Raw genomic sequence first — 27,019 nt, 5'->3', positions numbered from 1 at the left:
AGCATATTTCTCTTGGCTCTTACTGGAAACTGGAGCATGGCTCCATTTCACGGGCATCTCCATCTCAGTGACTGTATAAAAGTGTCCATCTCCTGTAATCAATGACTTCAGCTTATCAAGGTGAGAGGATAACAGCTCGCAGCTTTTTCCTTGTTTGAGCATGTGCATTGTAAATCAGTGTCTAACAGGAAAACGTTGGGAGATTAGCAGGCTAGGAAAGCTAAAGCTGGCTCTGTTTTCACTGTTCTGAGATCAGTTACAAACCACATTTTGTGTGGAACAAAACTAGCATTAGCAAATAGACAGTTTTTTCCTTCCTGACCAATTTGGAGTGCAGTGTGAAACTCTTAATAAGTCCTTTAGCACATTATCAAGGAAAAACGTGATAGTTTTAGCCTTTTAGTTTTGATAATTTATGTGCATTTTGCCAATAATACACCCATATGGAAAAGAAATAGTAAAAACTTATGAAAGACTGACATAAGATGAGGTCTACTTCATATAGTGAATCATATAAGACTTATATGATTTACTCATGAAAGTGGCCACTTTCTCATTACATTTTTATATATTGTTTTAGTAAGTATCCAAAAACATACAAGTTTCATTGATATGATTTTTCAAGGGATCTTGTATCTGTTTTTACTCTTGTATGCTTTTCATACAAGTTTCACACAAGACAGATACAAACTTTGTAAGATTTATATATATCTTTTCCATATGTGCAGTTTTAAGTGTAGCGTTTTATTGCTTATTCTTTTATGTTCTTTTTTTTTTTAAGGAATGGTTCTAAAAAATACATTGACAGCTAATAATAAAAATGTTTTGCTAATATGGTAGATATTTATTTAACTATCCATGCATCCATCTTCTTCTGCTTATCCGGGGTGGGTTGCTGTATTTAAGTATACAGACAAAAACAAAAAACAAAAAAACAAAACAGACAGCACAAAACATTATACTTTAAGGTAGTTCTTATATAGAGCTTTTTTATTCTTCCTGAGCACTCAAAGCACTTTATCTGTGCTTATTGGGTCTCGCCCAAGCATGCAGTCTGGAGTAGCCAAGGTTTTAAACCAGCAACCTTCTGCTCTACCACCTGAGTTACAGTCACCCTATGTAACAGCCAGTGTTGTTTTTGTTTTTTGAATAAAATTTTATGCCTGAAACTAAACTTGGAATGAATACAGAACCCATTAGTGGTTAGAACAGATGAAGAATGCTGCAAATGTAATATTTTAGCATTGTTGATTGAGTGGGTTACTGTTCCCATGTCCTGCTGGGCCCCCAATTTGGGCTCGTCAGTCGGGACAGTGGGGGCTGTTGACATGGGTCCTGGGTCTGCTTTCCTCACCTTGCGGTCTCAATCACCTCTTCACTGCAACAGCTAAATTCTGTTTGGTTGTGTACCTGTCTCAGTTTTGTCTTTTAGGTGCTGTTTGTTTATTGTGTGTTTGACACAGATCTGTTTGGTCTATCAACGACTTTTGTCTTTCTCTCTCTCTCTTTTTGTCCCTTTACTTTTTCAATTCCTCCTTCTTGTCTTTATGTTATTATCTTCTCCTGTCTTTCACCAGCTCTGACAAAAAAAAAGAATGTATCCTTATTTTTCTCAAATAATTATTCCTTTAATCAGCTACAGAGAATTTTTAATCAAGTACATAAGGTAACATCATAAATACAGCAACAGGATTATATCAGTGTATTAAACCATCAGTCAAAGGAGGGGCTTTATTTATGTGGGAGAGATGCATTAAAAGCAATATACTGTAACTGGAAGCCCCCAGCTGTAACCGAAGCATCAGAGAGGAACTTCAGTGTCATCACGTTTCCTGGAAAACATCACAAACAAATGTTTTGTATTGCTTTAAATCCAAATGTTTCTTTGTGTTCTTTTGATGTGAAAATGTGAGGGCTCTCACCTGTGCTGATTATATCATCTGGCAAATAATCACCACAGAACCTGGAAATAGATTTTATAAAGTCAGACACTTTCTTGCATTGTTTTTCTTGTAATTAAAAGATTTGGCATTTGAGGCTGTGAAAATGTTACCTTGGGTTCTTAAAACATTTAACTGACATTTTTCCTAAATTCGGACATCTTCTGTGCTAAATAACTACCCAGCTAGTTTTTCTCACCTCCCAGCAAAGCCCGATACGTCATCGTAGCTGTCGTAAACCTCCAAGTAATCTGCCAGACACTCTGTATCATCCTCTACATCAAACTCCATGAAGTGGAGGCGGATCTTCTGGCCCAGGCGGACTCGGATGTGCCAGTAGCAGATCTGTTCATCTTCATACTCCTCAGGGAACCCAGGAGACTGGATGATCTTCTGCTGCTCTGTCAGGACCCCGCCACACTCCTTGGCTATAAGAAGTGACATGAGTGGATCAAGGTTTTCAGAAAATATAATATGAGAATATATTTATATAAAGGAAATAAAATTCAGCTATTACTCTAAATTTTTTATTTCTGTTTAATCAGTCTGAGAACCAGCAGCTATAAACATCCCCAACCTTCACCATAATAGATTACTGTCTTCTTCTTTCTTTCTTTTTTGCATGAACCTTTAGAGTGCTAGCTGACTATAACTGGGACTAAACTATTAAACACTCCATGTTTGCTAGTTACAAAGTTACACTTTGCTTTCTAAAGTAATGCATAACATTAATCACATTATATTTTTCAGCATGCAGTATTTAGTACATGTATGTGTACATGTACTTAATTCAGTAATTACATTACAGTCACAAATGTCCTTACTCGCATCACAATGGTTCTTCAGTTATCTTAACCCTGGGTGGACTGAAATAAAATTCAAACAAATCAGCCTTTTTGATTTCAGTTCATTTTCAGTAGAAGGAAAATAGTGGAGTAGTCTACAGCTGTTGTGTAGGTAAGAAGCGATGTGTAATACTTTATTATACTCATTACTTTTTTGAGAATTTACTCAAACATGGTTACAGTTAGTTTAATACTTTAAGTCAACATCTGTGAAAGCTCACCGAGCTCAGCTGAATGTTCCACTGGTAAAAACTGTTCTTTGGTGGTATTCTTGTGCTGGGCACTACAGAACATAACCTCAATATAGCAATTCTGTATCACTTTAATAGCAAGGCAAGCATCTGTTATCGTAGGGTACACCAGCACTGAAGAAGGCTGGTAGGAGCTCTTGCAGTACATTGATATATGGTGGCTTTTGAAATTAAAATCAATGTTCGCTGCATATTTCCCTTCTATACTTTATTTTACACCTGTAAAAAGCAGCACATGACTATTCTAGAATATACTCATGCAATATATGATTTTACCTACTTTAAAAAAACGGATTTGACTTTACAAAAAGGTAACTGGGTAATATAACCCAATGGGGAGGAAGAATGTAGTGTCAACAATTTATTCTTTTAGTCTGTTGCTGGGACTGTGCCTCAGCATATGAAACATTTAAGTTTGGGATGTCCCTTTCATGTGAGCTCTGAATAAATTCAAAACAGAGAAAAGGAATCCTGTTGTTGAGCAAGACAAAAATCAAACACACATGTTGAGACGGTGACAATCACTGCTTTGAGCGACACAAAATTAATGTCTTACAGAATCTTTCGTTTTTTGTTCAGATTTGCAACAGTAAGCTAACATCTATCAAAGGGTGCAGTTTAGCCAAAATGTCTGATCCAGACATGGTGAGAGGGATTCCACAGCTGGCTGACCTGGTGATCTAAACTGCCAAATTTTGGGATGAGAGAACTATAACCAGTTTCATAAACTGGTTTAAATGAAATTAATATTTTCTAAAAGAAACATTAAATTCCATCAGTATGTTATTATTCTGCATATTAGTGTGTGTATTGTCATATACATTATATAAGACAACATGTTCTTAGCTAGGAGTAAGAGAGCAAGAGACAGTCCTGCAACAGTTTGTTTTCTACTAAAGTGCCACTTAAGTGTTGCTTCTTTCTAAGGTTGTCTCAATTCCAATTCTTCATTACGTATTTAGTGGTGACTTGAACAAAATTTCACCAAGGATACAAATTTTGATGTGTGTGTATATACACACACATACACAGGCATCATGACCACCAAGAGGTGAAATGAATGACGCTAATTATCCCTTGATCGTGACACCTGTAAGTAGGTGAGATATATTATGGAGCAACTGAACATTTCCTCAAATATGGAGGTTGATCAAGCCTTGAAAGCAGCTAATTCCTACAGTTTTCCTACGTTTCTGGGTTAGTTACAACCCCTTTGCCTGCATAAAAGCAGTGTTAGAACACACTATGGTACCAAACCCTTGTATCAGTTGAACAGTACTCCACTGCAGAAAGTAGTGTGTTGCTACAAAAATGGCAAGAAAAAAGGCAATTAAAAATTGAAAAGAGGCAGGCCATCATGACACTTAAAAAGGTCTTTTCTATAGAGAAATTTCAAAGAAAGTCAAGGTGTCAGTGAGTACAGTTTCCTTCACCATCAAAAGGCACTCAGAAACAAACTGTGACAGGAAGAGGTCTGACAGACCCAAAGACACCACTGAATCAGAGGACAAGTTTCTGAGAGTTAACAGCTTACATGATTGGCGGGCTCACAGGACAACAGCTTCAAGCACAGCTTAATAGTGGTCGTAGTAAGCAAGTCTCAGTTTCAGCTGTGAAGAGAAGACTTTGAGCTGCAGGTTTGACAGGACGAGTTGCAGCAAGAAAGCCATTACTAAGACGTAAGGCAAAGAGGCTTGCCCGGGCCATGAAACACCATCATTGGACTACTGCAGACTGGAAGAAGGTATTATGGACTGATGGATCAAAATTTGAAATCTTCATTTCATCATGCAGGATCTCTGTACCCCGTGAAGTAGGCGAAAGGATGGTTCCACAGTGTGCGGCGTCAACTGTCGAACATGGAGGAGGAACTGTGATGGTCTGGGACTGTTTTGCTGGATTGAGGGTCGGTGAACTTACAGATTGAGAGAAAGACTCAACCAAAACGGCTACTACAGCATTCTGCATTGGCATGCTCTCTGATATGCGTTTAGTTGGTCAGGGGTTCATCCTACAGCAAGATAATGACCCAAAACATAAGTCCAAGCCAGAACTACCTCAGGAAAAAAGAACAAGAGGGTAAGCTTGAAAACATGCTTAAACAAACAGTCACCGCAGTCTCCAGACTTAAACCTCATCGAGCTGGTTTGGGATTAACTGGACAGAAGGGTGAAAGCAAAGCAACCTACAAGTGCCACATTTATGGGAACTTCTGTTAGAGATACCGGAAAAACTTTATGAAGAATATTTGATGTCTATTGTAGAAAGAATGCCACGGGTGTGTTCAGCTGTTACATCTGCCAAAGGTGGCTACTTTGATGAGTCAAAAGTTTTAGTGTGCAAATTTATTTGGTTTTTTGGGTTTTTCCGATTGCTTATTTGTACTATCCTTTTATTTCAGAGTACAATGAGACATTAAACTGGAGAGAAACTAAACTTTCAATAGAAAATGATGCAGCATTATTCAGGGTCAACATTGAGCTGTTAGAGCTCATAAGCCAGAATGTGTTTTAGTTATCTGTTATTCATCAGCTCCACTGGCATCCACCAGGTTTATTCATTTTCTGACCATGACTGAAATTATGGTTGTGAGTCAAGACAAAAAATGGTCCCACTATGGTCTCATCTGCACTAGTTGCCTTTATGGTCCTCCATGGTTGACACAAAACTGTGCTAAATCTGAGGCACCTCAAGATGACAGCAGTAAAGATAAACAGTGGTAAAGCTGTAAAGGTTTTAATCTGTACTGACTCACTAAATAAACAATATGCAGAGCACTGACCAGACTCTATCCATGAATGTGCAGCTGTGTTTTTAAGCACCAAGTATTGTGCTGTAGTGATACAAATCCTGTTTATATATACTGACTTAGCAGGTTCCATGTTTTGAGGTTACTGGAACATGGTGCAAGTTTTACCAGTATCCAAATGGATGAGTTTAAGTAAAATTATAAACTGTGCAGTTGTTATGAAGGTTAAAATTAGCTATTGATGATAAAACTGGTTTTGGTTAAAGGCTGTAAAAATGTTTATTTCTACTGTAAACTTTTTCTATTTTAACAGGAGTCTGTCTCACTTCTGGAGCCAACCTCAAGTGATCTCCAGAGGAATTGTTTTTGGCACATTTGTATCTTTTTGGCAGCTCTGCTGCTGCTTCATAACCTGGTGATAATTCTATGCGGGACTGAGAGCCACCCTTTCCAATTATACATAGTCATTTGATTAATGAATGATGTTAAAATATTAAACAGTGCACAACAGAAAGGGAACGTCATACTCACAGTTTGGGTTGTAGCAGTAAACATCCCATTTCTCACTTTTGTTCAGCCTGTATCCGTAGTCAATTATGCCAACCTTCCCAAAACCACAGTTGGATCCGGATTTAACGATTGGGTAGCCAACGCGTCCTTTGTCAAACCATCCAGCAGCGCAGACATGAAAGCCTGAACATGAGAAGAAATATGTTTTTTTCCCCAACTATCCCCCATGAGCTGTTGATAATACTGACACAAAGAAACTACTGTATGCTACAAAGTATGAGAAGTCTTTTAACTCTGCTAAGAACCAGAGAACATCTGGTCAAAACCTGTTGGGGACCAAGATTTGGCTGTTTTTCCTATGTGTGCACACACAGAGGAATTTAAGTTAGAGTCACAATCAGCAGCCCCCCCAGAGCAGGCCAGATAAAACATGGCCTCCTGGGTAGACTCCTGTGGAGAAACTCAGCTGTAATAGCTGACAGTAAGGCTGATTGTAAGGCCAGAGGCAGAGTCCATTTCTGTGCTGTGGGAACAGTGACACTACCCACCAAAGAAGTTGCTAACAGACTTTTACAATATACAGGGAGTGTTTAAAATTAGGCGAGATGGGAGATGGGATTAAGGCAACAGGCACCCATAGAAACACTCATGGAAAGAATTGTTTCACTCACTTCTTCCTTTTGACCTTTACCATGTCAGCACATGCACCACTTTTCCTACAAGTTAAAAGCATTCCAGGCGGTTAAGATGTTACATCAGGATGTTTGATGGACTACACATTAAGGAAGCGCCTGCATGTGTTTTGAGTGAATCACTTCTGATGAATTACAGTCCACACACACTTTCTTTCTCTGGAAGGAACTCCGTGTGTGTGTTGTGTTTGCGGATGAACTGCTGCAGACCTATTTGACGAGCTGCCTCCAGTTGTTCGTAAGTGGCCAGCGTCCCTCCCTCATACTTGCAGACAGCCTTGGCCTCTTTATACGTCAACTGGTATCTTCCTTTGCGTGATTCCCGGTGGTAAACTCCAGCTGCTTGTTCTGTCAAAGACAGAGAACAGAAAAGGAAGTCTAAGCCTTGGGATTCTCTGCATACAGAGATAAAGACTAGGTCATCTACATAGCATAGTCATTTTGTGCCTGAGGCATGTTTAAAAGGACCCAGTGGTTACAGCCAATTTGGACACCATGTTTTTATTGTGAGAGAGAATGAAAAAGACTGTGTGATTCTTTCTCTCTTTCTTTTTCAAATTGGAAATTGGAAGGCCACCAACAATTTCGTCCTATCAACAGGGAGTCTTCTGCTGATCCTGTGCTTTTACGCATGCTTGACTGCAAAACTTGGCAGAAAACATTCTAAATTAGCCAACAGTTGATATTTTGATCTTTTTAATGAATGTAATATTTTGTGCATATATTTATCAGTATGTTCTGTAACAATGACTGACTTAAAAGTTCATATAAACATGTAACCAAGTAACAAATATTGTATGAATTCTTTTTCTTCAGTCTTGCTTCTGTATGAAGGACTGAAACTGCCTAAATCAAAACTAAGTAAAGTTGGAAACATAGGAAATAAATGAGTATATAAATGAATAGAATTTTATGATTTTATTTTATGAAGATATACAGACAATAAATGGCATACAAATTCATCATTCATTTATCTATCATTTATTATATTGAATCTATTTAAATTTTTTTAATTCATTAATCTATATTTTCTTTCCAAACAAATGTTCAGGTATACACACACACACACACACACACACACACACACACACACACACACACACACACACACACACACACACACACACATATATATATGTATGTATATTAAAACAGCAGTTTGTTTGATTAGCATTATTGCAGACTCCTCAAAACTCCTCAGTAACATTATTAATGTCACAATAATGGAAAGCAATCACATTCCCAGATTAGCAGAAACAGTATTGAACTTTCTTGTGATCTGGACATTTTGGAAAGCCCAGAGATGAAGTCATTTCCTCCTGTTTACTGGCCTCCTGCAGCACTCCTGCCAGGTCATAAACGTGCAGTTTGGCACAAGGGAAGCAGCTGGACTACTGTATAGCCTATTAATCCTCCTGACAACAAGCCTTTATGTGAAAATAACCTCTGCTGTGGATTAACACAGGAGAAAACTTTCTAATAATCACAGGTAGCTGGAGGTTGAACTAGTTTTTATGAATAACCAAAAACTGACTTCGCAGCTCTAAGGGGATGCAGTTATTCTTATCTGAACTGGATAACAGTTTCTGAAAAAACATTTCAATGTTTCTAGCTACCACAGCACGAAAAAAAGGAATCTTTCGGTCTTACCTAGCCAAATTGAATTATGAAAAATTCCGTTACTGTAGCTCCATGCCTCCACCTCCTTTAGCACAAACCCGAGTAACCAAAGAAGAGCCAAGACAGGCATCCTGCAGCCCTCAGTGCACAGCTGTTCTCTCCAGATGTTTCCAGTAGTTCTCTCCTATGCCCCTCTGCTGCTTCTGGCTTTATATACCAAACGCTGACTGCTGGTGCCTCCCAGGAGAGGTGGGAGGTATCAAGTAGTCTGGTGTGAGATAATTAACTGCAGCCAGTGACTACTTTTACAGTATCCAGCACAAATAAGGATAAATGCTGGAGTTAGTACTGTTTGTCTGTTCACTACAACAGACGTTTGTGTTGTCAGAAAAAGACCTTCTTAAAAATAAAGCAAGTCAATTCAGAGGTTTTGTAAAGGGTTAGACTTTGTGGAAATGTGTTTAACAACAGAGGAGCGTGTAAAGTTATATTTACACACTGCATAATAAAAAGTCAGAGAGCACTTGAACCATCTTACCTTTGATTTTTGATGTGGGTTGATTATTTTGGTTTGCAGTCACCTTTGTTATATCATTTTGTTCTAAACAAGTTTGTGTGTCAGTAAGGACTGTTTACATGAATTTTTAATCCACAAAGACCAGATTTGTGTTCCTTTTATTTTTTGAGCAGTATATTTAATGATTTAAACAAAACAGTTGTTGAGTTTTAAAAGTCATTTATAAATAAAATACTGTACATTACTGTATATAAGAATTCATTATGAGAAAGACTTACACTGCCTTAGAAAACATGTAGGAGTCATTCAAACTGATAACACTTTTAACATTGTTGCTTTAATTTTTATTAATGTGGCTGTCATGCTCCATTATACTGTATATTTCTCTGTGAGTGTCATCAGCATTAGCTAGGTGTTTGTATTCTCATTGAACAGTGAACTAAATAACTAATTATAAAGTTTTAAATTATAAAGATGAGAGTTTCGTGAAAAGTTGTGTGCTGTGTTTTTAGATTTTAGCCCAACTCTCACGTACAGGATCAATTCCAACACTTAGTGCCAAAAACTAGAGTTCCTCTAATGACCGCTGAAGGCTGGTTCAAAATTGAGTCAGTCTCCACTGAACTCTGTGTTTGTGTGTGTTGTGTTTGTGAGAGAAATACACAACTTTACAGCATGTTGAATTCAAGAACAAAAAAAATCTGTTTGGATCTTTAACGCTAATTTCCTCCTTTAAGACAACTGCACAGTGGGGGATAACTACATACGTATATAACTTAAACATTTGTGTTGTGGCAAGGCTTAATGTTAAGGTTGTGACTACTTGACTGGTAGGTGTCCCAGCCTGCAAAAACATGTAGCCACTGTGACATTAGACATTGTTTTAGGACACATTGGGCTCACATTGTGGAGCTTCAGTATTACTGCACTGGCCACAAGTACTTTATTTTGTTTTTTTAACAAAAAGTGGCCAATGGATTCAATGAAATCAGCACTCAGAGTTAAATATAGTGCTTAATTTAAGTATAATACTATGTTTAACAGTAGCACAAACCTACTGTGAAAGTTTCCAAAACATTTGTGAGTGTAACCCTTATTAAAGAAACACCAGTACCCAGGAGGTATCCATTAAATATATGCACAAATTGCAAACAATAAAAAATAAGACAGACTTGTTTTATTTATTTAATTATTTTACCCTGAAGATACTTTACTAAAGCGGAGAGTCCACAATGAAGATGATTCACAGCTGCATGGTGACCAAGTCCGCAGCAAGTCAAAGACGTGATGGAGCAGCACAACACGAAGTGGTCAAGTCCCGAGGTAAACTGTTTTTTCGAAAAGTGCGCAGTTGAGATACAACTGACAATTTAAAGTAAAGCATATGGTTGGTTGACTGATGACAGGGTAGTAAAAACGTTTATGGGTTACCTAGGCAACTGGAGCCTGTAATATTTACTAGTAACTGACGGTCAAAGTAATTCATGACGTATGAATCACTTCCTGGTTATCTGGACTAATTTTCAGAAAATTCTGAGTAAAACCACAGCTCTGTTTCTTTCTGTTGCTATGAAATGGTAAAAGTATACTTTACATTCGATGCACGTTAAAATAACTCATATACCTGTGATGCACTGATGATGAATTGCTGATGAGGCCATTCACCAGTTTTTCAAAGCGATCAGGACCCATCATATTTTAGTTAGTTTTCTGAGTGTAGCAAAACCTGCTTTTTTTCCCCCTAAAATGCTGTGTCAAGAACCAGTGGGTGGTGTCACGGGCCTGCGTGATGGTGCCTCTATCTTTTATATTCACTCATTCAACATAGAAAAAGGATTTCTTGTTCTGTTTCTCTGTCAGGAAAGTTGCTCAATAGCACATGCCACAGAGGGGAGTTTGATGTAACAGCATACAGTCCTGTGTGGGGGTTTCCAGATGTTCGTTTTGCACAGCTTCAGTCAATGGGCACTGAAGTAAAATTGGAATTGTGTTTTCACAGCAATTTAGGAATAATTCTTATACATTTCTTTAGAGCCACATCAAGGACAGCCAAGAAGTTTTAGAAACCTAGAGCATTTTGAGGATTTGAATATTTGCCTAGTAACATTTATTATTTTGACTACTATTAAAGCATAAAGCTGTAATAGTAGGCCTAATATATTTGATTTCACTTTCAGTTCTATTTTATATACATATCACCAAATCACTGCAACAGTGGTGCTTTATATTAATGGTAAAAGGACAGGTTTTTACATAGTGCTTTAAACAACATCCCTACTTCACCCACATGCACAGAAGCACTTCTTATACACCCTAGTGCTTTCTATATAACATTGACACTCCAGTTAACACATCAGAGATCAACTTGGGGTCACCTGCCACCACCCCAGATGGCTGCCCCTCCCTAAACCTGCAGGAGATTTCTTTCTGTTAAAAGGGAGTTTTTTCTTCCCCCTGTCACCAAGCGCTTGCTAATAGGAGAGTATCAGATTGTTGGGGTTTTCTTTGTATTACTCTAGGGTCTTTACTTTGTAATAATAATAATTATTGTAGGCTTAAAACCTACCAACCAGAACACGCACAATCTCGTCTGATCTCGGAAGCCAAGCTGGCTTTGAGAAGGCTTTGATGCGAGACCACCTGGGAATACTAGCTGCTGTAAACTTGGGGTGGCTGTAGCTCAGGAGGTAGACAAGGTCATCTACTAATTGGAAGGTTGGTAGTTTGATTCCTGGCTGCTCCGGTCTGCGCGCCAAAGTATCCTTGACTGAGATACTGAACCACAAGTTGCTCTCCAATACTTTCATGACTGTGCAGATGTTAGACAGAAAGCACTTGGGTGTAAAATTACAGTCTGTCACAATCTGTTGAGGCTGGCGGAGAAAGGACAAAACACACACTGTTAAAGACAGACAAAAATAATAATAACAAATGATTAAAGGTGAAGTGACATATAAACACATATAGAGTGAAAAGAGGTCAGTGAAAAAGAAAAAGTGCATGTAAGTGCATAACTAAGGAGGTTTTACAGTCCTGACTTTGAGCTTTACAAAAAAGGAAAGTTACAAATACACGATGAAACCAAATACCTGCATGCTGGCTGTGGGACCTTCTTACCACAATAAATGCCCCGAGAGACATTTTTCCTCTCTTTGATACTCACCAGCTTTAATACAGTGGAGTGAAATCCTAATGGTCCACTCTGAATGGCATTGTCAGTTCTCAATCAAATGATACACATCTTTGTAAACCACAATGCATAAATCATTTTAGGATATCCAACAGCAAAACAGTTCCTTACTTTATGACGGCAATACCTGCTTAGCAGTGTACTGGTCTTTTACCTTTTTAGTCATCTATGGAAGTAAATGCTACTCTTAGCTTGTTAATGTTGCATCATGAGACTCCGAAGAAGAAATTCGAGATTATTGTTTGCTACTAGAAAAAGAACGGGACGTTAAAGGGTTAAACAAGGTATCTGTTTAGGATTTTTTTGTGTTGAATGGCAAAGCGACAACTCACTGACTAAAATATAATAAACATAGTTAGGTATAGTTAAACATAGTCCATGGTTTACAGGAAGCACTCTACACCGAATCCAGTCACTGACACCCCCATAAGCAACATGATATCGCTTAACCTCAGAATCACACACACAATCACGCCAATGGCTTCCAGGCAAAATTGTCTGAATGGATTCCAGATCTGGGAGGAAATCATGTATAGGTCTTAATTCTCCATGTGCCCCTCCCATTCCATCCCACACATGGAAAGTCCTTCTCAGGCAACATAATTGTGTCATACTGTACATCACAGCCACGTTTAACCACGAGATTCATCATCATTTCCATGTGTTTTACAACTGCAGCAGCAAAAGTGGTTACACTGCTCAGAGTGAGTAGTCTGCGTCATGATGAAATAACAATAAAAGTGTACTAAATTATTTAGACTACTGACATCATGTCTGTCATGAGGGCGAAAAAACATGTTAAATGTAAACAGAAAAAAGGAAGGGCAACACAATGCTGACCACACAGAGTTATTTTTTTAATTTAGCATGTATCTAAACCTTAAAGCATCTTTTTTTTCATGACCAAAGCAGAAAATAATATGGCCATGGTGTTTACACATGCTACAAATGCTACAAAAACATAACCAATTTAAAAAAATTTAAAAATCTAACTCAATGCAAACTGGTCACTTAAATCTGTTTTGATTAAGCTGTAAACACAAATCACAAACGAGCTAATTCCACGTAGAATTCATTCATTTGAAAAATGAATGAATGAACTCTTTCACACAGGGCCAGGTAAGTCTGAGCAGTTTTTCTCCATTGATAAATGAGATTATTATTTAAAATCTACAATTTGTATTAGGTTAGGTTAGATAAGGGTTACTTAGGTTACCCTTATCTAACAATAAAATCTGTCTAATGATCTGAAAGATAAAAGTGTGACAGTGGTGGCAAGATGGAGCAGATTAGAAAAGAATATGTAAGAGGGACCGCTCAGGTTAAGCAAGTTGGAGACAAAGTTAGAGAAGTGAGGCTGAGTTGGTTTGGATATGTGACGAGGAGGAGAGGGGGGATATATTGGACTGAAGGTAGAGTTGCCAATCAAGAGGAAAGGATTCGTGGATACAGAGGCTTCTGTGACAGAAGAAGATGTTAGAGAGAGGGACAGAGATAGGATGATATGGAGGCAGATGATCTGCTGAAGGAGGTGTAAAAGAAGAAGCGTCCATCAGCTTGATTCCCAGTGGCTCAGAGATACTGGAAATGAAAAACCGAAGTAAGTTTATTAAAAAAAATGAAGGTTATGCATGTTGTTCACTGCTAAGTGTTCTCAGACGAGAGTTAACACTGGAGTGACATTTGGCCAGGATGCTGACGTCTTTTCGACCTTTAATACACATACAGTAGTACTAATGCTGAGCAATGATGTGTTGATCATAGTGATGATGTGTTGGTGCTGCGTTTTCAAGCTTACTGTTGTTACTAAGAACATGCTGTCACCAACATAAAACAAAAGATCAGGTCAAACGGTGTTACCTGACCTTCTGAGGAACTTCAATTTGGAAACGATCAGCAGTTCCTGGAAATTTTGTCCCTGAGGACGTGTTGAGTAATTACTCCATTATACCCTCTCCACACATGTCAGACACATTTCTGGAACAGAGGTAGTTTTATTTCTCAGAGGTCTGTATAACTGTCAACTACTTCCACATGTACATCAAATACAACAGACCCAGATTGGTAAAAGATGGAGTGATGGAGAGGCAGACGCAGGAGGACAATTAAGCTTTGTTTCTGGTTTATTCACCCTGTTTTTCTTACGACTGTGCTAACTGACTTCCATGACTTCACTTTTTGGCAAAATTTATGTCAAAATACAGCTAGTGGTGGTCAGGGTGTTCCTCTTTCTGGTGGTCTATGACACACAGCCACTTATGCATGAATACTCATACACAAGTTAGTCCACAGACAGGCAGTAGGTTGGACACAAGGAAGAACAGCAAATTGCCAGAAAGCCTGACTGTGACTATTAACAGAATAGTCTGCCACCGACAAAGGTAAAGAGGGGAGTCCTTAGAGTGGTGGAAGTGATTAACTGGTTCGACTCAAACAGCAAAAAAATGAAGGGAACCAGAAAAAACAGTGATTTTGGCAGTTAGGAAGGTTCTAACTGAGTGAAGTTCCAGAAGTATCTGCATAGCAGCCATAAAAAGAGCAAACATGCTTCAGTGTTTCCTTTACCATTTCTTTAAACAGCATATACCACAGGTGTCAAAGATATGGTCGATGTATTTTCATACATTTTACAGATTATTCTGCTAATAAAGACCTCCACAATGGCCATGCATACTACAGGACAGTAATTAAGTAATAGATTTCTCTGAATTAACAGAAAGGTTCTGTTTTATAATGACAGGGCAGTCTAGACAATGAGCTACTACACTTTTTCCGTAATTTTATTTCTTAAAATGTAAGCTCCGAAAGTTGTGCTTTCCTTTACTACAGCAGCATGTGGAAAAATTTAAGAGATACTGTTGAACTTGCACTTCTTTTTCTTATATTAAGCTATCTCCAGGATTAAATGTGTAGTTAAACCTCCACCGATCAACAAGGGAGGAGCAATGGACCTTAGTACCCAGATTCTCTGGATACTTAGGTTATCTTAGGTTAGGTTTTCCCACACGATCACAGACTTTAGAGGGAAAACCAGCACACCGCAGACCACGGCCTCTCTGTGTGAGGATCTAAACGTATTCTACGCTAGATTCGACACAGCGAACACCATGAGACCGGACAGTGTGCGCACCGCGGATGACGTCAGTGCGCACACTGTGTCTGAGGAGGATGTGCGGAAGCGCTTCAGGAAGGTGAATGCACGCAAAGCTACTGGTCCGGACGGGATTCCCGGCCGCGTCCTCAAGTCATGCGCGGCTCAGCTGGCTGGAGTGTTCACGCACATCTTCAACCTTTCCCTCTCTCTGTCTGTAGTCCCAGCCTGCTTCAAAATGGCCACCATCGTCCCTGTACCCAAATCCTCCACCATCTCCTCACTGAACGACTGGCGACCTGTAGCCCTGACCCCCATCGTAAGCAAATGCTTCGAGAAGCTGGTCAGGGACTTCATCTGCTCTGCACTACCCGACTCACTGGACCCTCTACAGTTCGCACACCGCCACAACAGGTCCACTGATGATGCCATAGCCCTGACACTACACACTGCCCTGTCACACCTGGAGAAGAGAGACACGTATGTGAGGATGCTGTTTGTAGATTACAGCTCAGCATTCAATACCATCGTTCCCTCGAAGCTGGACAGGAAACTGCAGGATCTAGGACTGAGCAGCTCCCTCTGCAGCTGGATCCTTAGCTTCCTGTCTGACAGACGCCAAGTGGTCAGACTGGGCAGCATCACCTCATCCCCCGTCACACTGAACACTGGTGCTCCACAGGGGTGTGTACTGAGCCCTCTCCTGTACTCACTCTACACCTACCACTGCACAGCCACTAACAGCTCCAACATCATTGTGAAGTTTGCGGACGACACTACAGTGGTGGGTCTTATCACCAACGGTGATGAGACGGCTTACAGGGAGGAGGTCAGCGCCCTGACCCACTGGTGTCAAGACAACCATCTCACCCTCAACGTCGCAAAGACAAAGGAGTTGATAGTGGACTTCCGGAGGTGTAGAGAAGTACACACCCCCATCACCATCAACGGCGCTGCTGTGGAGAGAGTGAGCAGCTTCCGGTTCCTTGGTGTACATCTGGCTGAGGATCTTACGTGTTCAGTACACACAAACAAAACAGTGAAGAAGGCGCAGCAGCGCCTCTTCTTTCTCAGGAGACTGAAAAGATTCGGCATGAGCCCCCGCATCCTCAGGACCTTCTATCACTGTGCCATTGAGAGCATCCTCACTGGATGCATCACCACCTGGTACGGCAACAGCACCGCCTACAACTGCAAAGCTCTCCAGCGAGTAGTGCGGTGCTCTGAACGGATAATTGGAGGTGAGCTTCCCTCCCTCCAAGACATCTACAGGAAGCGCTGCCTGAGGAAAGCGGGGAGGATCATCAAGGACTCCAGTCACCCCAGCCATAAACTGTTCAGACTGCTTCCATCAGGAAGGAGGTTCTGCAGCATCCGGTCCCGTACCAGCAGACTGAGAGACAGCTTTTTCCATCAGGCCATCAGACTGCTGAACACTTCATAGACACCTCAGCTTCACTGCTGGAACTTCAACATTATGCACTCCATACTGTACAGTAATGCCACTGTTTTGCACATGTCTCAACTCTGTATATTTTTTTATATATTTTATTTATTGTTTACTCTATTTAACTTGTAAAATATGTATACACACACACACACACACACACACACACACACACACACACACACACACACACACACACACACACACACACACACACACGTAGAAAAATATTTAGTATACACATCCAGAATTGCATATACTATTATATATTGTACATATATTTATTAGTTTCAGATGTAGCCATTCTTGTATTTTGCTTGTTTACATTATTGTATTTTGCACAACTCTGTTGCTTGTGAAGCTCGCACACAAGAATTTCACTCACATGTGCTGTACCAATGTACCTGCACATGTGATGTGACAATAAAAGTGATTTGATTTGATTTGATTTATCTTCTCCTCAGTCTGTATGAACTCTCACATCTTTCACTGACCTCGTGGCATTCACCATCTACATCAACGAAGTGATTAGGAAAACTTCACTGCTTCATCATCTGTATCAAACATTTAGAATGAACAGATGTGTGTGAAGCCAGGACCAACTGATCAGTGACTTTGAAAGAGAGTGGAGTCATTTTTATTTACGTAGAATATTTATAAGTGCTTTCCAAGTGTCCTGGGGGGTGATTGGCAGAACCTCTCAAGCCCCAAGGGTCTTTCTGAGGTTCCTGCTCGAAAATGACGTCTAAAATGAAATGCATTTCTCTGGAATTTTAAACTCTGTGTAAACAATCTTGGTTTTAAAATAAAGCTAACACTTGTGAGATTTTATCAGAGGTGTAATATTACAACAGATGTTACTGTGTCAAAGTAACTGAGGCTGGATTTTATCGGATAAAACCACTTTGAAAATATGCTTCAGAAAACAATAGGCTCCAGAAAACCAAGAGTCAGCAAATGGACAATATGCATGCAAAGATTGATGCTGCTGAAGTGAAACAGAAATGTTACAGTGGGTTTTATAAACTCATAGTCAGGTATTTTGCCATTGAGCACATTCTGGCACCATCTGTCAGTTCAAATTTCATAGGTATTGAAAAGCAGAAATGATTTAACTTTATTTACATGCCTAAAAATGCTTGTATTTTGAATATTTTTGGAGGAATTACCCAGACACGCACACATCGGCCCTTTTTACGCAAAGTTCCCTTTGTGTAATGGCAATTTGGAAATAGGCCTTTTCCCTTTAAAAAATGAAGGGCTGTAACTTCGGCTTCTATTAGCCGATTTGGAATATTTAACCCCTCTTTTTAATCATTTGAGCCCACAGAATCATAATAAAATCACCATGTTTACATCAGTTCCACCAATAAGAACTTGCAAGGTGACAAACACACCCAAAATTTATGACACTTGCCCTCGTCTAATCAAATGTCTGTAACTGGGCCGATAATTTTTGATGGGTGTGTTCAAGTTAATCTGGAGTTAATCTGAGTGAGAGACTAGCTCTCCACTCCATCACATATTCCATATGCATGGAGTGTGACACCCCCCCCCCTTGGTTGTAGCGTGCGGATACTTCTTTAAGACACTCTGGCTAGCTTGGCCACGCCCCAAAGCTTATGTATAAATCAGCTGTGCAGATGTGAAACTGGTGACAATTTGATCATAACGCGTCTCCGAGTGGCCTGAAGCTGGAGCGAGAGGCTCTTACTCAGAGAACCAATGTTACAGTGTAACCGTACATTCTCTATCAGATCAAGACTATCTCTCCACTCCGTTACATATTCCATATGTACGGGGTAACTCTTTAAGACACCCCCGCAAGGAGACAGTGCAACCGAAACCCTAGAGTGAAAGTGTACCGACAAACTATATACAAATGCAAATATATACACGCCACCGCTGTCAAGGCCCCGCCAAATGCAAAGGTGGGCAGAGGCATCAGTCTGCCACACGCAAGACTGACGTGAACGAGTCCCACAAGACACAAGGACTGCAATTAAGCAGCTGCTCATTGTAGCCTGCAAAATGCTAGGCCGACTGAGGAGACAAAGGTTACTGCTGACGGGCACCCAGCACCTGCTCCCCGAAAGAGGGGCTGGCTGCCACGTTCAAGTGGTAAAACCTAGTAAAGGCAGTAGCCAAGGACCATGTTGCCGCCGCACAAATGGCAGAGAGGGAGGGCCCCTTCACAAGGCCAGAGAACTGGCTACCCCATGGATTGAATGGGCCCGCACTCCCGAGGGGAGGGGAACTCCTGCAGAGGCATAAGCCTGCTGGATTGCCTCTACCACCCAGTGGGACAACCAGGATTTGGACTTGCTCAGGATCCTGGCATGGAAGGCAATGAACAGCTAATCCGTTGTCCGAATTGGCCGGGTACGCCTGACATACCGCGGCAAAGATCGGATAGGCCACCAGATGCTAAGCTGACTCTCAGTTCAAGCCCTCAGTGGGAGATTACTGCAGCTCGCCCTACTGGGAGAGGTGGAAGTCGGACAGGGTTTACGGCAAGAAGGCAGGGTTGTCACATTTGCATTTTCCAAATGTTTTCATAGACATTTGCATTTTCCATGCAAATGTCTATGAAAACATTTTTTACCAGACCATGACAAGTCTTAGTCTCGGAGGCAGCTGGTTTGGTCACACAAAAAACAGTCTCAGAGAGGACTGACGTATCTTTGGATTCTGCGGCTGAAAAGCACAATGGGTTCTAGAATAAGGTTCAGAACATGCAGCTTTAAAGTCCTCAGCTATCCCCCGCCAGAAGCAGTCTTTGACACAGAGGAATCAACAGGATAATAGGCACAGCCTCCACACACTCGCAAAGCGCCTAAGCAGGCCTCGTGACATCTCCTGTGTCACGGTCCTGGGTCTGGTGATCTAGTGCTCAGGTTTTTGAGTTAAGTTATAGCTTCTGAATTATGGCTTTCTGTTTGTATTGTAATTATAGTTCACAGTTCTGTTACGGTGCCTTCCCTGTGCTTTTGTATCTCATGTTTCTGTTATGTTTTCATATCTGCTATTCCTGGTCTCGTCTGTGTGTGTCTTCTCATTACTTCCTGTTTTACTTTGACAGTCTGTGCCCTATGTTAATGTTTCTAGTTTTGCGTCTCACTGGTCCCGTCTGTTAATTAGTGTCAGCTGTGTTCCCCGTCCGGTCCTCATTCCCTCGTTTTCCTCTTCTATTTATTGTCTGTGTTTTCATCTGTTTGGCGTCTCCTCGTGTCCAGAGTATTCTTAGTTTCTAGGTATCTGTTCCCCAGTTTAGGTTTTAATTCAGCATTTGAAGTTTGTTTTGTCACGTTTGTTGTAATAATGGATTGCATTTATATAGCACTTTTCGAGAACCTCAAATAATGTAATGAGTAATGAGGTTTATCCAGCAATAAAGCTGCACCCTAAATTAACTCTCTGTTTCCTTGTCCTGCATTTTGGGTCCTTCATCCTGCCTGCCGCACAGCACAGCCGTGACATCCTGAGCAGCACAGCGATTGTCTCGGGTAAGGGGCCCACAGGCGATCTGCTCCTGGCCGTGCATAGCAGCAAACCCTATGCAGGCAGGGGACCACCGGTGTTGGTGGCCGTGCACCAGGTCTTGGAAATCAGGCAACAGTGGCACCTCCATTCGAGGGCCCTGCAGCTCCATGATATCAAATAGGTCAAACCAATATAGGTCAAACCTAAAGGGAGCCAGCCAGAAGCGGGCCAAGTGGACAGACCCAGCGTCAACATCCTCCTGGTGATATTCACTCTTCACCAGCTCAAGCTCAGACGCGGGGCCAAGGGAGGGGCAAACACCTGTGAGGTAGCCACTCTCCCTGCTTTAGCCTTACGAACGTTAGTGAGTGGGGGGCCGGTGTGCTTAGAGGCAAAAAAACGGCCTCTCTAGTCCATGCTGGCAAAATAAACAGTCTAAGCAGGACTATGGAGCTTCCCTGGCTAATAAGGAATCTTCAGAACCAACGCACAAAATGCATCTATCTTGCCCGTCCTCCAACGGCATGGATATGCTGCACTCGACACCATTATGGCCCATTAGGGTGGCCATACTCTGGTGTAACAAGGGGGCAGGGCCAGCCGAATCCAGAAGGAAAAAACAAACAAAAAAACACACTCTCCTCCAGCTACCAGATAAGCAACAGCTACAAGCTACAACACTTTTTCCCTCTTGTTATTCTTTATTCGTACTGAACTGTGTGAAGTGCTTTACAGCTAGGAAGCTGGGCTCACTGAGCTACCGAACGGGTCCCTGCTGGCTGCGTAAACTGGCGAAACACAGGCAATGCGCCAGGGGAATACAGCGTGCAGAAGCAACTCTTCCCTGGAGAGAAGGGACCCAATGACTACGTGAACCTGCGAGACCACAGGCAACACGGCAGGTGAACAGCTGGCTGCAGGACCCTAGGTGAGCGCTACGTGTGCAACCCATGAGACCGTGAGACATGGCACCAGCAGCTAGAGCCACACACAAACACTCTCACACAGTACCACACAGAGGCACCACACACAAGCTGTCACACACGCTCACTCTCAAGTGGAGATCAAACGATCACTGGTTTCACGTCTGCACAGCTGATTTATACGTACCTGGAGTGTCTTAAAGTAGTAACTACATGCCATGACCAAGGATCATACCCCGCATTGGAAGTGGTGGAAAAGGTAAGTCTGATTTCACGTTAATTTTTGTCGAGCATCAAACATATTTGTGGTCTTCTTTTGCAGCTGGTTCAGTGAATTTTGGTCGGAGCGTGATGAAACTTCCAGTGTTGGAATCTGTGAGATCTCTGCTTTTAGAAAATGTATTGTTCACTTGGTTAGCCATGGTTCTGTGCACATAAGGCTCGGTTGTTTGTGTTTATGGACATTTTGTGAAGTGACATACCTGCTCTTTTAATTGTTGTTATTTTCACTGTGTTTGGTGGTCGTAGAAATGGTTTATATGAGCTTTTAGCTGAGATTCTGAGGTTTCTGTGGATATTGTACATGCCTCCCATACCGAGGGCGCTGGGGCTCAACACCTCAGGGACCAGGAGGCAAAATATGAACTTTAAAGAGCCATGATATACTGTGGGGCTGATCCACATAAATAATAATAAAACCTTTTTGGCCATTTTTAGACATCCACAGTAGAGAGCAGGCAGAGGGGTGGCTTACAGGACTGATCCAAGGCAAATGTACAACATGCAGATCACTGGCTGAACCAACTGAGCTATAGCAACTCCTTGGAGGGGTAAAAATTTTAAATTAGCCCAGTTTCACAGGTGGCCAACTGAGCTAACACAGGAGTGATACCTTAGGGGGCAATTCTCTCTGTAGTAACTTAATGGCTTCTGATTAACTTTCTTTCTTGTGTTCACTCTGTACTTTGTGGGGGTTTTCCATTTTGTCAATCTTGTCAGTCTTAATTTGAAGATTTACTTACTCTGTGCATCTCCATATATTTATTTATTTTTAATTTCAGTTTTTGTTTCCTCTGGTGCAACCCCCTCTCTCCCTCTTTAAATGGTGAAGAGTGTATATACTCCTCAGCAGGAGTACTTCCTGATCTCCCTACAGAAACTTCTAGTTCTTTGTATTTCCCTTGTTTTCTCCAGTGACCAATTTTGGCTTTCCTGTGCCATAGGCCATCTCTCTTGGATGAAAAACTCAGTTCTGAAATATCTACCAGCTCACTCCCCATTTCCCCCAACCTGACATGTTTTCTGTAATAAAACTCTCATCATTGCCTCTTTCGGAGATTTCCCTATCCCATCAGAACGCTCAGTTACAGACTGCAGATAAGTCAGCTGGCTTTACAGTCCTCTCCCATCTTCATGTGAGGGGATTCTTTTGAGTCCAAAAGGAAAACTTCTTTAGAAAGAGGATGGTCTTGTTTTGAAAGTTTTGAGCTGCACTTTTTCACTTTCAGCAAGATGAGGTCTGGAAAGCAGATGATAGGGTGCAAAGAGAGGAACTGTGCTACTGTATGAGGAAGTCAGGAGTGGCAGAGAAGCATGTTAATATGGTGCAGGACATGTATGAGGACAGTGTTGAGGTGTAGGAGTAACAGATGGTTTTATGGTGGGAGTGAGATTACATCAGAAATTGGCTTCAAGCTCCTTGTTTGCCGTGTGATGAACAGGTTGACTGATGATGTTACGCAGGAGTCTCTGAACTGTGATGTTTGCAGATGACATTGTGATCTGTAGTGTACTGTAGTGAGACCTGCTATGATGCATGGTTTAGAGACGTGGACAGGAATTTAAAAGATCTTCATTGGGAGTGACCAGGCTGGACAGGATTAGAAATGAGGACATCAAAGAGACAGTTCAGCCGGAGAAGTTTGGAGACAAAGTTAAAGACAAGGCTGAGATGTTTGGACATGTGCAGAGGAGGCTTAGTGGATATATTGGACAGAGGATGTTAAATATGGAGCAGCCAGGCAGGAGGAAAAGAGAAAAATCTCAGAGGAGGTTCATGGATGCAACGAAGGAGGCATGCAGAGGATAGGCGTAACAGAAGAGGATGCTAGAGACAAGGTGAGATAGAGGCAGACTATCCACTGTGGCAACACCTAAAGACAGCAGCCGAAAGAAGTAGAAGTTGATGAAAGGTGGTCTGGAGGCAGGCAGGGGTGGAAGATGTATTTCAGGTTCAGGTTCAGAACAAACAACAGGGTTGATCAAAGTCCTTAACAATCAGCAAAAAAACAGCAAGAGATTAAAAGTTAACAAACAAACAACAAACACACCAACAAACATCAAAGGTCACAGACATAAAACAGGCCTGATGATAGTTAAAACTAATTTGATCCAAAAGCCAAAGTATAAAAAATGAGTTTTAAAATAATGTATAGACTCAGAAGTGCGAATAGAAGCGGGGAGACTATTCCAGAGTCTAGGTGATGCAATTGCAAAGGCCCGATCACCTCTGGACTTCAGCCAGGATCTAAGTTGTTCTAAGAGCATCTGACAAAATGATCTTAGTGCCCTCCTGGGGTTATACAAGCGGAGGAGTTCAGTCAGGTAACTGCTAAATTAGTGCAAATTAGCCAATGCAAATTAGCTAGAACTGGGGTGATATGATCATACTTTCTAGTATCTGTCAGAAAGCGTGCAGCAGCATTTTGAACTAACTGCAAGCGGTAGAGGGAGGATTGTTGGAGGCCCAGGTATAGAGAGTTACAATAGTCCAGTCTAGAGGTGACAAATGCATGAATAAGTTTTTCAAGTACTTTTAAAGGAATATAGGGCTTCGCCTTTGATATTGTGGTATTATAATATTATTTTATGCCATGTTAGACCCTTAATTAAAGATTGTGAATTATTATGTAGTTTTGGTTTGCATTATTCTCCTGAATTAGAAGAAGCGGATAACTATTGCATTTGTTAAACTGATTTGCATTACATTAGACTGCTGATTTATTGTGAATGAATGATATTGTTTTATGATGCATTATACTGCTGAGTTATAAGAAATACTGTTTGCAGAAAGTCATCGCCTTATTTGTCTGATTGGAAGAGAACAGAACATACTGGAGTTTTCTGCCCCATCTCAGCAGGAGCAGATAAAGAAGGAGCCAAGGTCGTAGCTTAGGCGCCGTGTGAGAGAAAGAATGTGAATGTTTAGGTTTTTATGATAAGGTGGGGGCCACTAGAGGCTATAAGAGTTTGATCAATGCTCCACCATTTCGAGATCTGATGCTGTCTGCGTACGGTGTCCATCTCCCACGCGTGTGATCATTAAAATCATCGTTTGACTCAACCCGGCCGGACCAGTGTTGTTATTGTGGTTTTTCCTCTTGTATCCATCTCCAATATTTGAATCCGTAACAATATCAAACGCAACTGATAAAAGCTAGTTTTTACCACTGAGGACACTTGCTTCTCCAATTTAAGAGAGCTATCCAAAAACACTCCAAGGTTTCTTACCGTGCGAGAGAGATGGCTGGCAAGAGGACCAAGGGTGTCTGTTAACTGACCCAGAGGGGTATGACTATCAAAGACAATTACTTCAGTTTTATTTTCATTCAAAGTGAGAAAGTTTTGTGATAGCCAAACTTTAACATCATGAAGACAATTGAACAAAGGTTGTAGTGGGTCAGAGACATCCAAGGTCAAGGGGAAGTAAATTTGGATGTCGTCGGCATAGCAGTGGAAGGAGATGTTATATTTGTTGAAAATAGAGCCCAAAGGCAGCATATACAGGGAGAACAAAGTAGGACCAAGAACAGACCCCTGAGGCACACCACAGTGGATAGGGGCAGAAGAAGAAAATTACTGGCCCATAGCAACAGAGAAAGTCCTCTCTGAAAATATGATTTAAACCAAGCTCCAGCCTTGATAATAATATCAAGAATTATTATAGAAGAAGGGAAGAATATCATGCGGGGAGTTCGAAATTCTAAGGTGACCAATTATCTCCTTTAAGGTGGAGAAAGACACTGGCTCAAACTGCTGAAAAACAATCTGAACTTGAGAAGCAGGAACTTGGCCAGCCAATGTCGGCAAATATGGAGCCCTTAGGACTAAGATTTTATCAGTGAAATACCTAGGAAGTTATCACAGAGTGCGGGGGACGCATCTCTATGAGTAATGACATCAGGGTTAATCATAGAGTTTAAAAAGGACTCGAGGCTTGGGACTGTTTTTTGTAATTATACCTGACAGGAAGGCAGACTTGGCAGGAGGGAGGGAGAAGTTCCGAGAAGGAGAAGAACTCACCAGGACGAAGCCAGGTTTCCGCCAGGGAAAAGTAATCCAACTCCGATGAGAGAAAAAGGTCGTTTAAGACAAAAGTTTTATTTGCCAGTGATCTTGTGTTTAGCAGGGCCATCCGGAGAGGGGTCGCATTATTGCTGGCTGGAACATATCTCAGTTGACGAAGGTTGCTGTGGTTCACACCGCCTCTGGAAGACCGTACCCAACTCTGAACAGGTGGAGCCTCAGCCGGCAGGTCCACGGGAGCATGAGCTCCAACATGGCGAATCCAGCGATGACAGAACAATCTGTGGCTTGAGTGATCCCAGTGAGCATGGGAAGGTGGCAGGGTATCCATGAAAGCACTGCGAGTAGCCACATTATGAAAATTTAGAAAAGCCTTGATTAACACGGAGACCGCCTCGTTTACCCCGTCTCCTAGATCGCTTCTTGTGTGGAGGAGAAAAAGGTAAGCGGCGTAGGCAGTTAGAAAAGTCCGGCAGAAGCAGGGGAAAATTTTCTGAATTCCACTTCAGAGCAGGTGTTTGGTGATGCAAAGGCCTAAGATTCAGAAGAGTTTGATATGTGAAACCCGCGTACACATCAAGACAACACAAAAAAGAACAAATAACAAACAGCAAACAGAAGTTGAAGAGACGCTCCGCCGTGAACACTGGCGCCATCTTGGAAACACTGTGTGTTTCGTAAGTAAACTGTGTATTTGCTTAAGAAGTCCAGTCACTTTTCTTTCCAAGCTCCCTACATTACCATGACCATGACTGAGAACCTTACAGACGATGTACTTGCTTGTTTTACTTAAAGCCAAAAGCCAATTTAGAGATGTTTTCCAATTTGAAGGAAACCCTGCAGGATCACTCTGGTTTGCCTTCTGCCAATCAGCCTCTCTTCTCTGTGCTTTCCATCCCAGTGCTATTCTGTAGTGAGGTGACGTTCTGTATCGAGGCTTCGAAGCTTGTGTCGAGTAATTGAGGGGCGTTTCCGCGATGCGCATATCGAGGCTTGCTTCATTTATGGGAGCTGCCCGGCTGTACCACGTGACTGGTTCATGAAGTGGTTCGAAATTTGCCACGAGCTATGACAGCGATATAAACCCCTCAGACTTCATTCAAAATGTGGGTGTTTGATGGAGAGTTGCGGTTAGTGAGAGTTTGGAGACAGTTTGGAGGTTTATGAGAGTGAGGAGAGAAAGTCAGGAGAGAATGGAGCCAGCTAAGAAGAGGAGGATGTCCTCCCCTGTGTGGGAACATTTAGATTTTATTCCTCCCAACAAGGTATGTAAATTTCTACAGAAGATGTATTTTCATAATACTGATGGTGCAATAAAACTTATGTTAAGCAGCTTTTACTTTTGTACAAGGTGAAGTGTTTGCTGTGTGCCAGGGAGCTGGGATATAACAACAACACCTCATCCATGCTTAGGCACTACAGAGCTTTGCATGAGAATAGGGGGAACACCGATTGT

General features: G+C 41.3%; 1 protein-coding gene across 2 annotated transcripts; it reads right to left on the bottom strand.

The window, feature by feature from the left end:
- Window positions 1-1,592: 1,592 nt before the first annotated feature.
- On the bottom strand, window positions 1,593-26,424 carry tnfaip6 (tumor necrosis factor, alpha-induced protein 6). Of its 2 annotated transcripts, none has more exons than XM_080903968.1 (6): window positions 25,561-26,424; window positions 7,198-7,335; window positions 6,317-6,478; window positions 2,140-2,368; window positions 1,923-1,963; window positions 1,593-1,832 (listed from the first exon to the last, which is right to left on the bottom strand). In XM_080903968.1, the coding sequence occupies exons 1-6, from the start codon at window positions 25,892-25,894 to the stop codon at window positions 1,732-1,734; spliced, it is 1,005 nt and encodes a 334-aa protein (XP_080760094.1). In that variant the 5' UTR covers window positions 25,895-26,424; the 3' UTR covers window positions 1,593-1,731. The 2 variants fall into 2 exon arrangements, with proteins under 2 accessions (XP_080760094.1, XP_080760095.1); XM_080903969.1 differs by lacking the exon at window positions 25,561-26,424 and adding an exon at window positions 8,638-8,821 and having other exon boundaries at window positions 1,599-1,832.
- Between the last annotated feature and the right edge of the window lie 595 nt (window positions 26,425-27,019).

The sequence above is a fragment of the Rhamphochromis sp. 'chilingali' genome (assembly GCF_963969265.1).
Source record: "Rhamphochromis sp. 'chilingali' genome assembly, chromosome: 14".
Taxonomy (NCBI): domain Eukaryota; kingdom Metazoa; phylum Chordata; class Actinopteri; order Cichliformes; family Cichlidae; genus Rhamphochromis; species Rhamphochromis sp. 'chilingali'.
The sequence above is the reverse complement of the archived record's forward strand: the minus strand, read 5'-3'. Positions and strand labels throughout refer to the sequence as shown.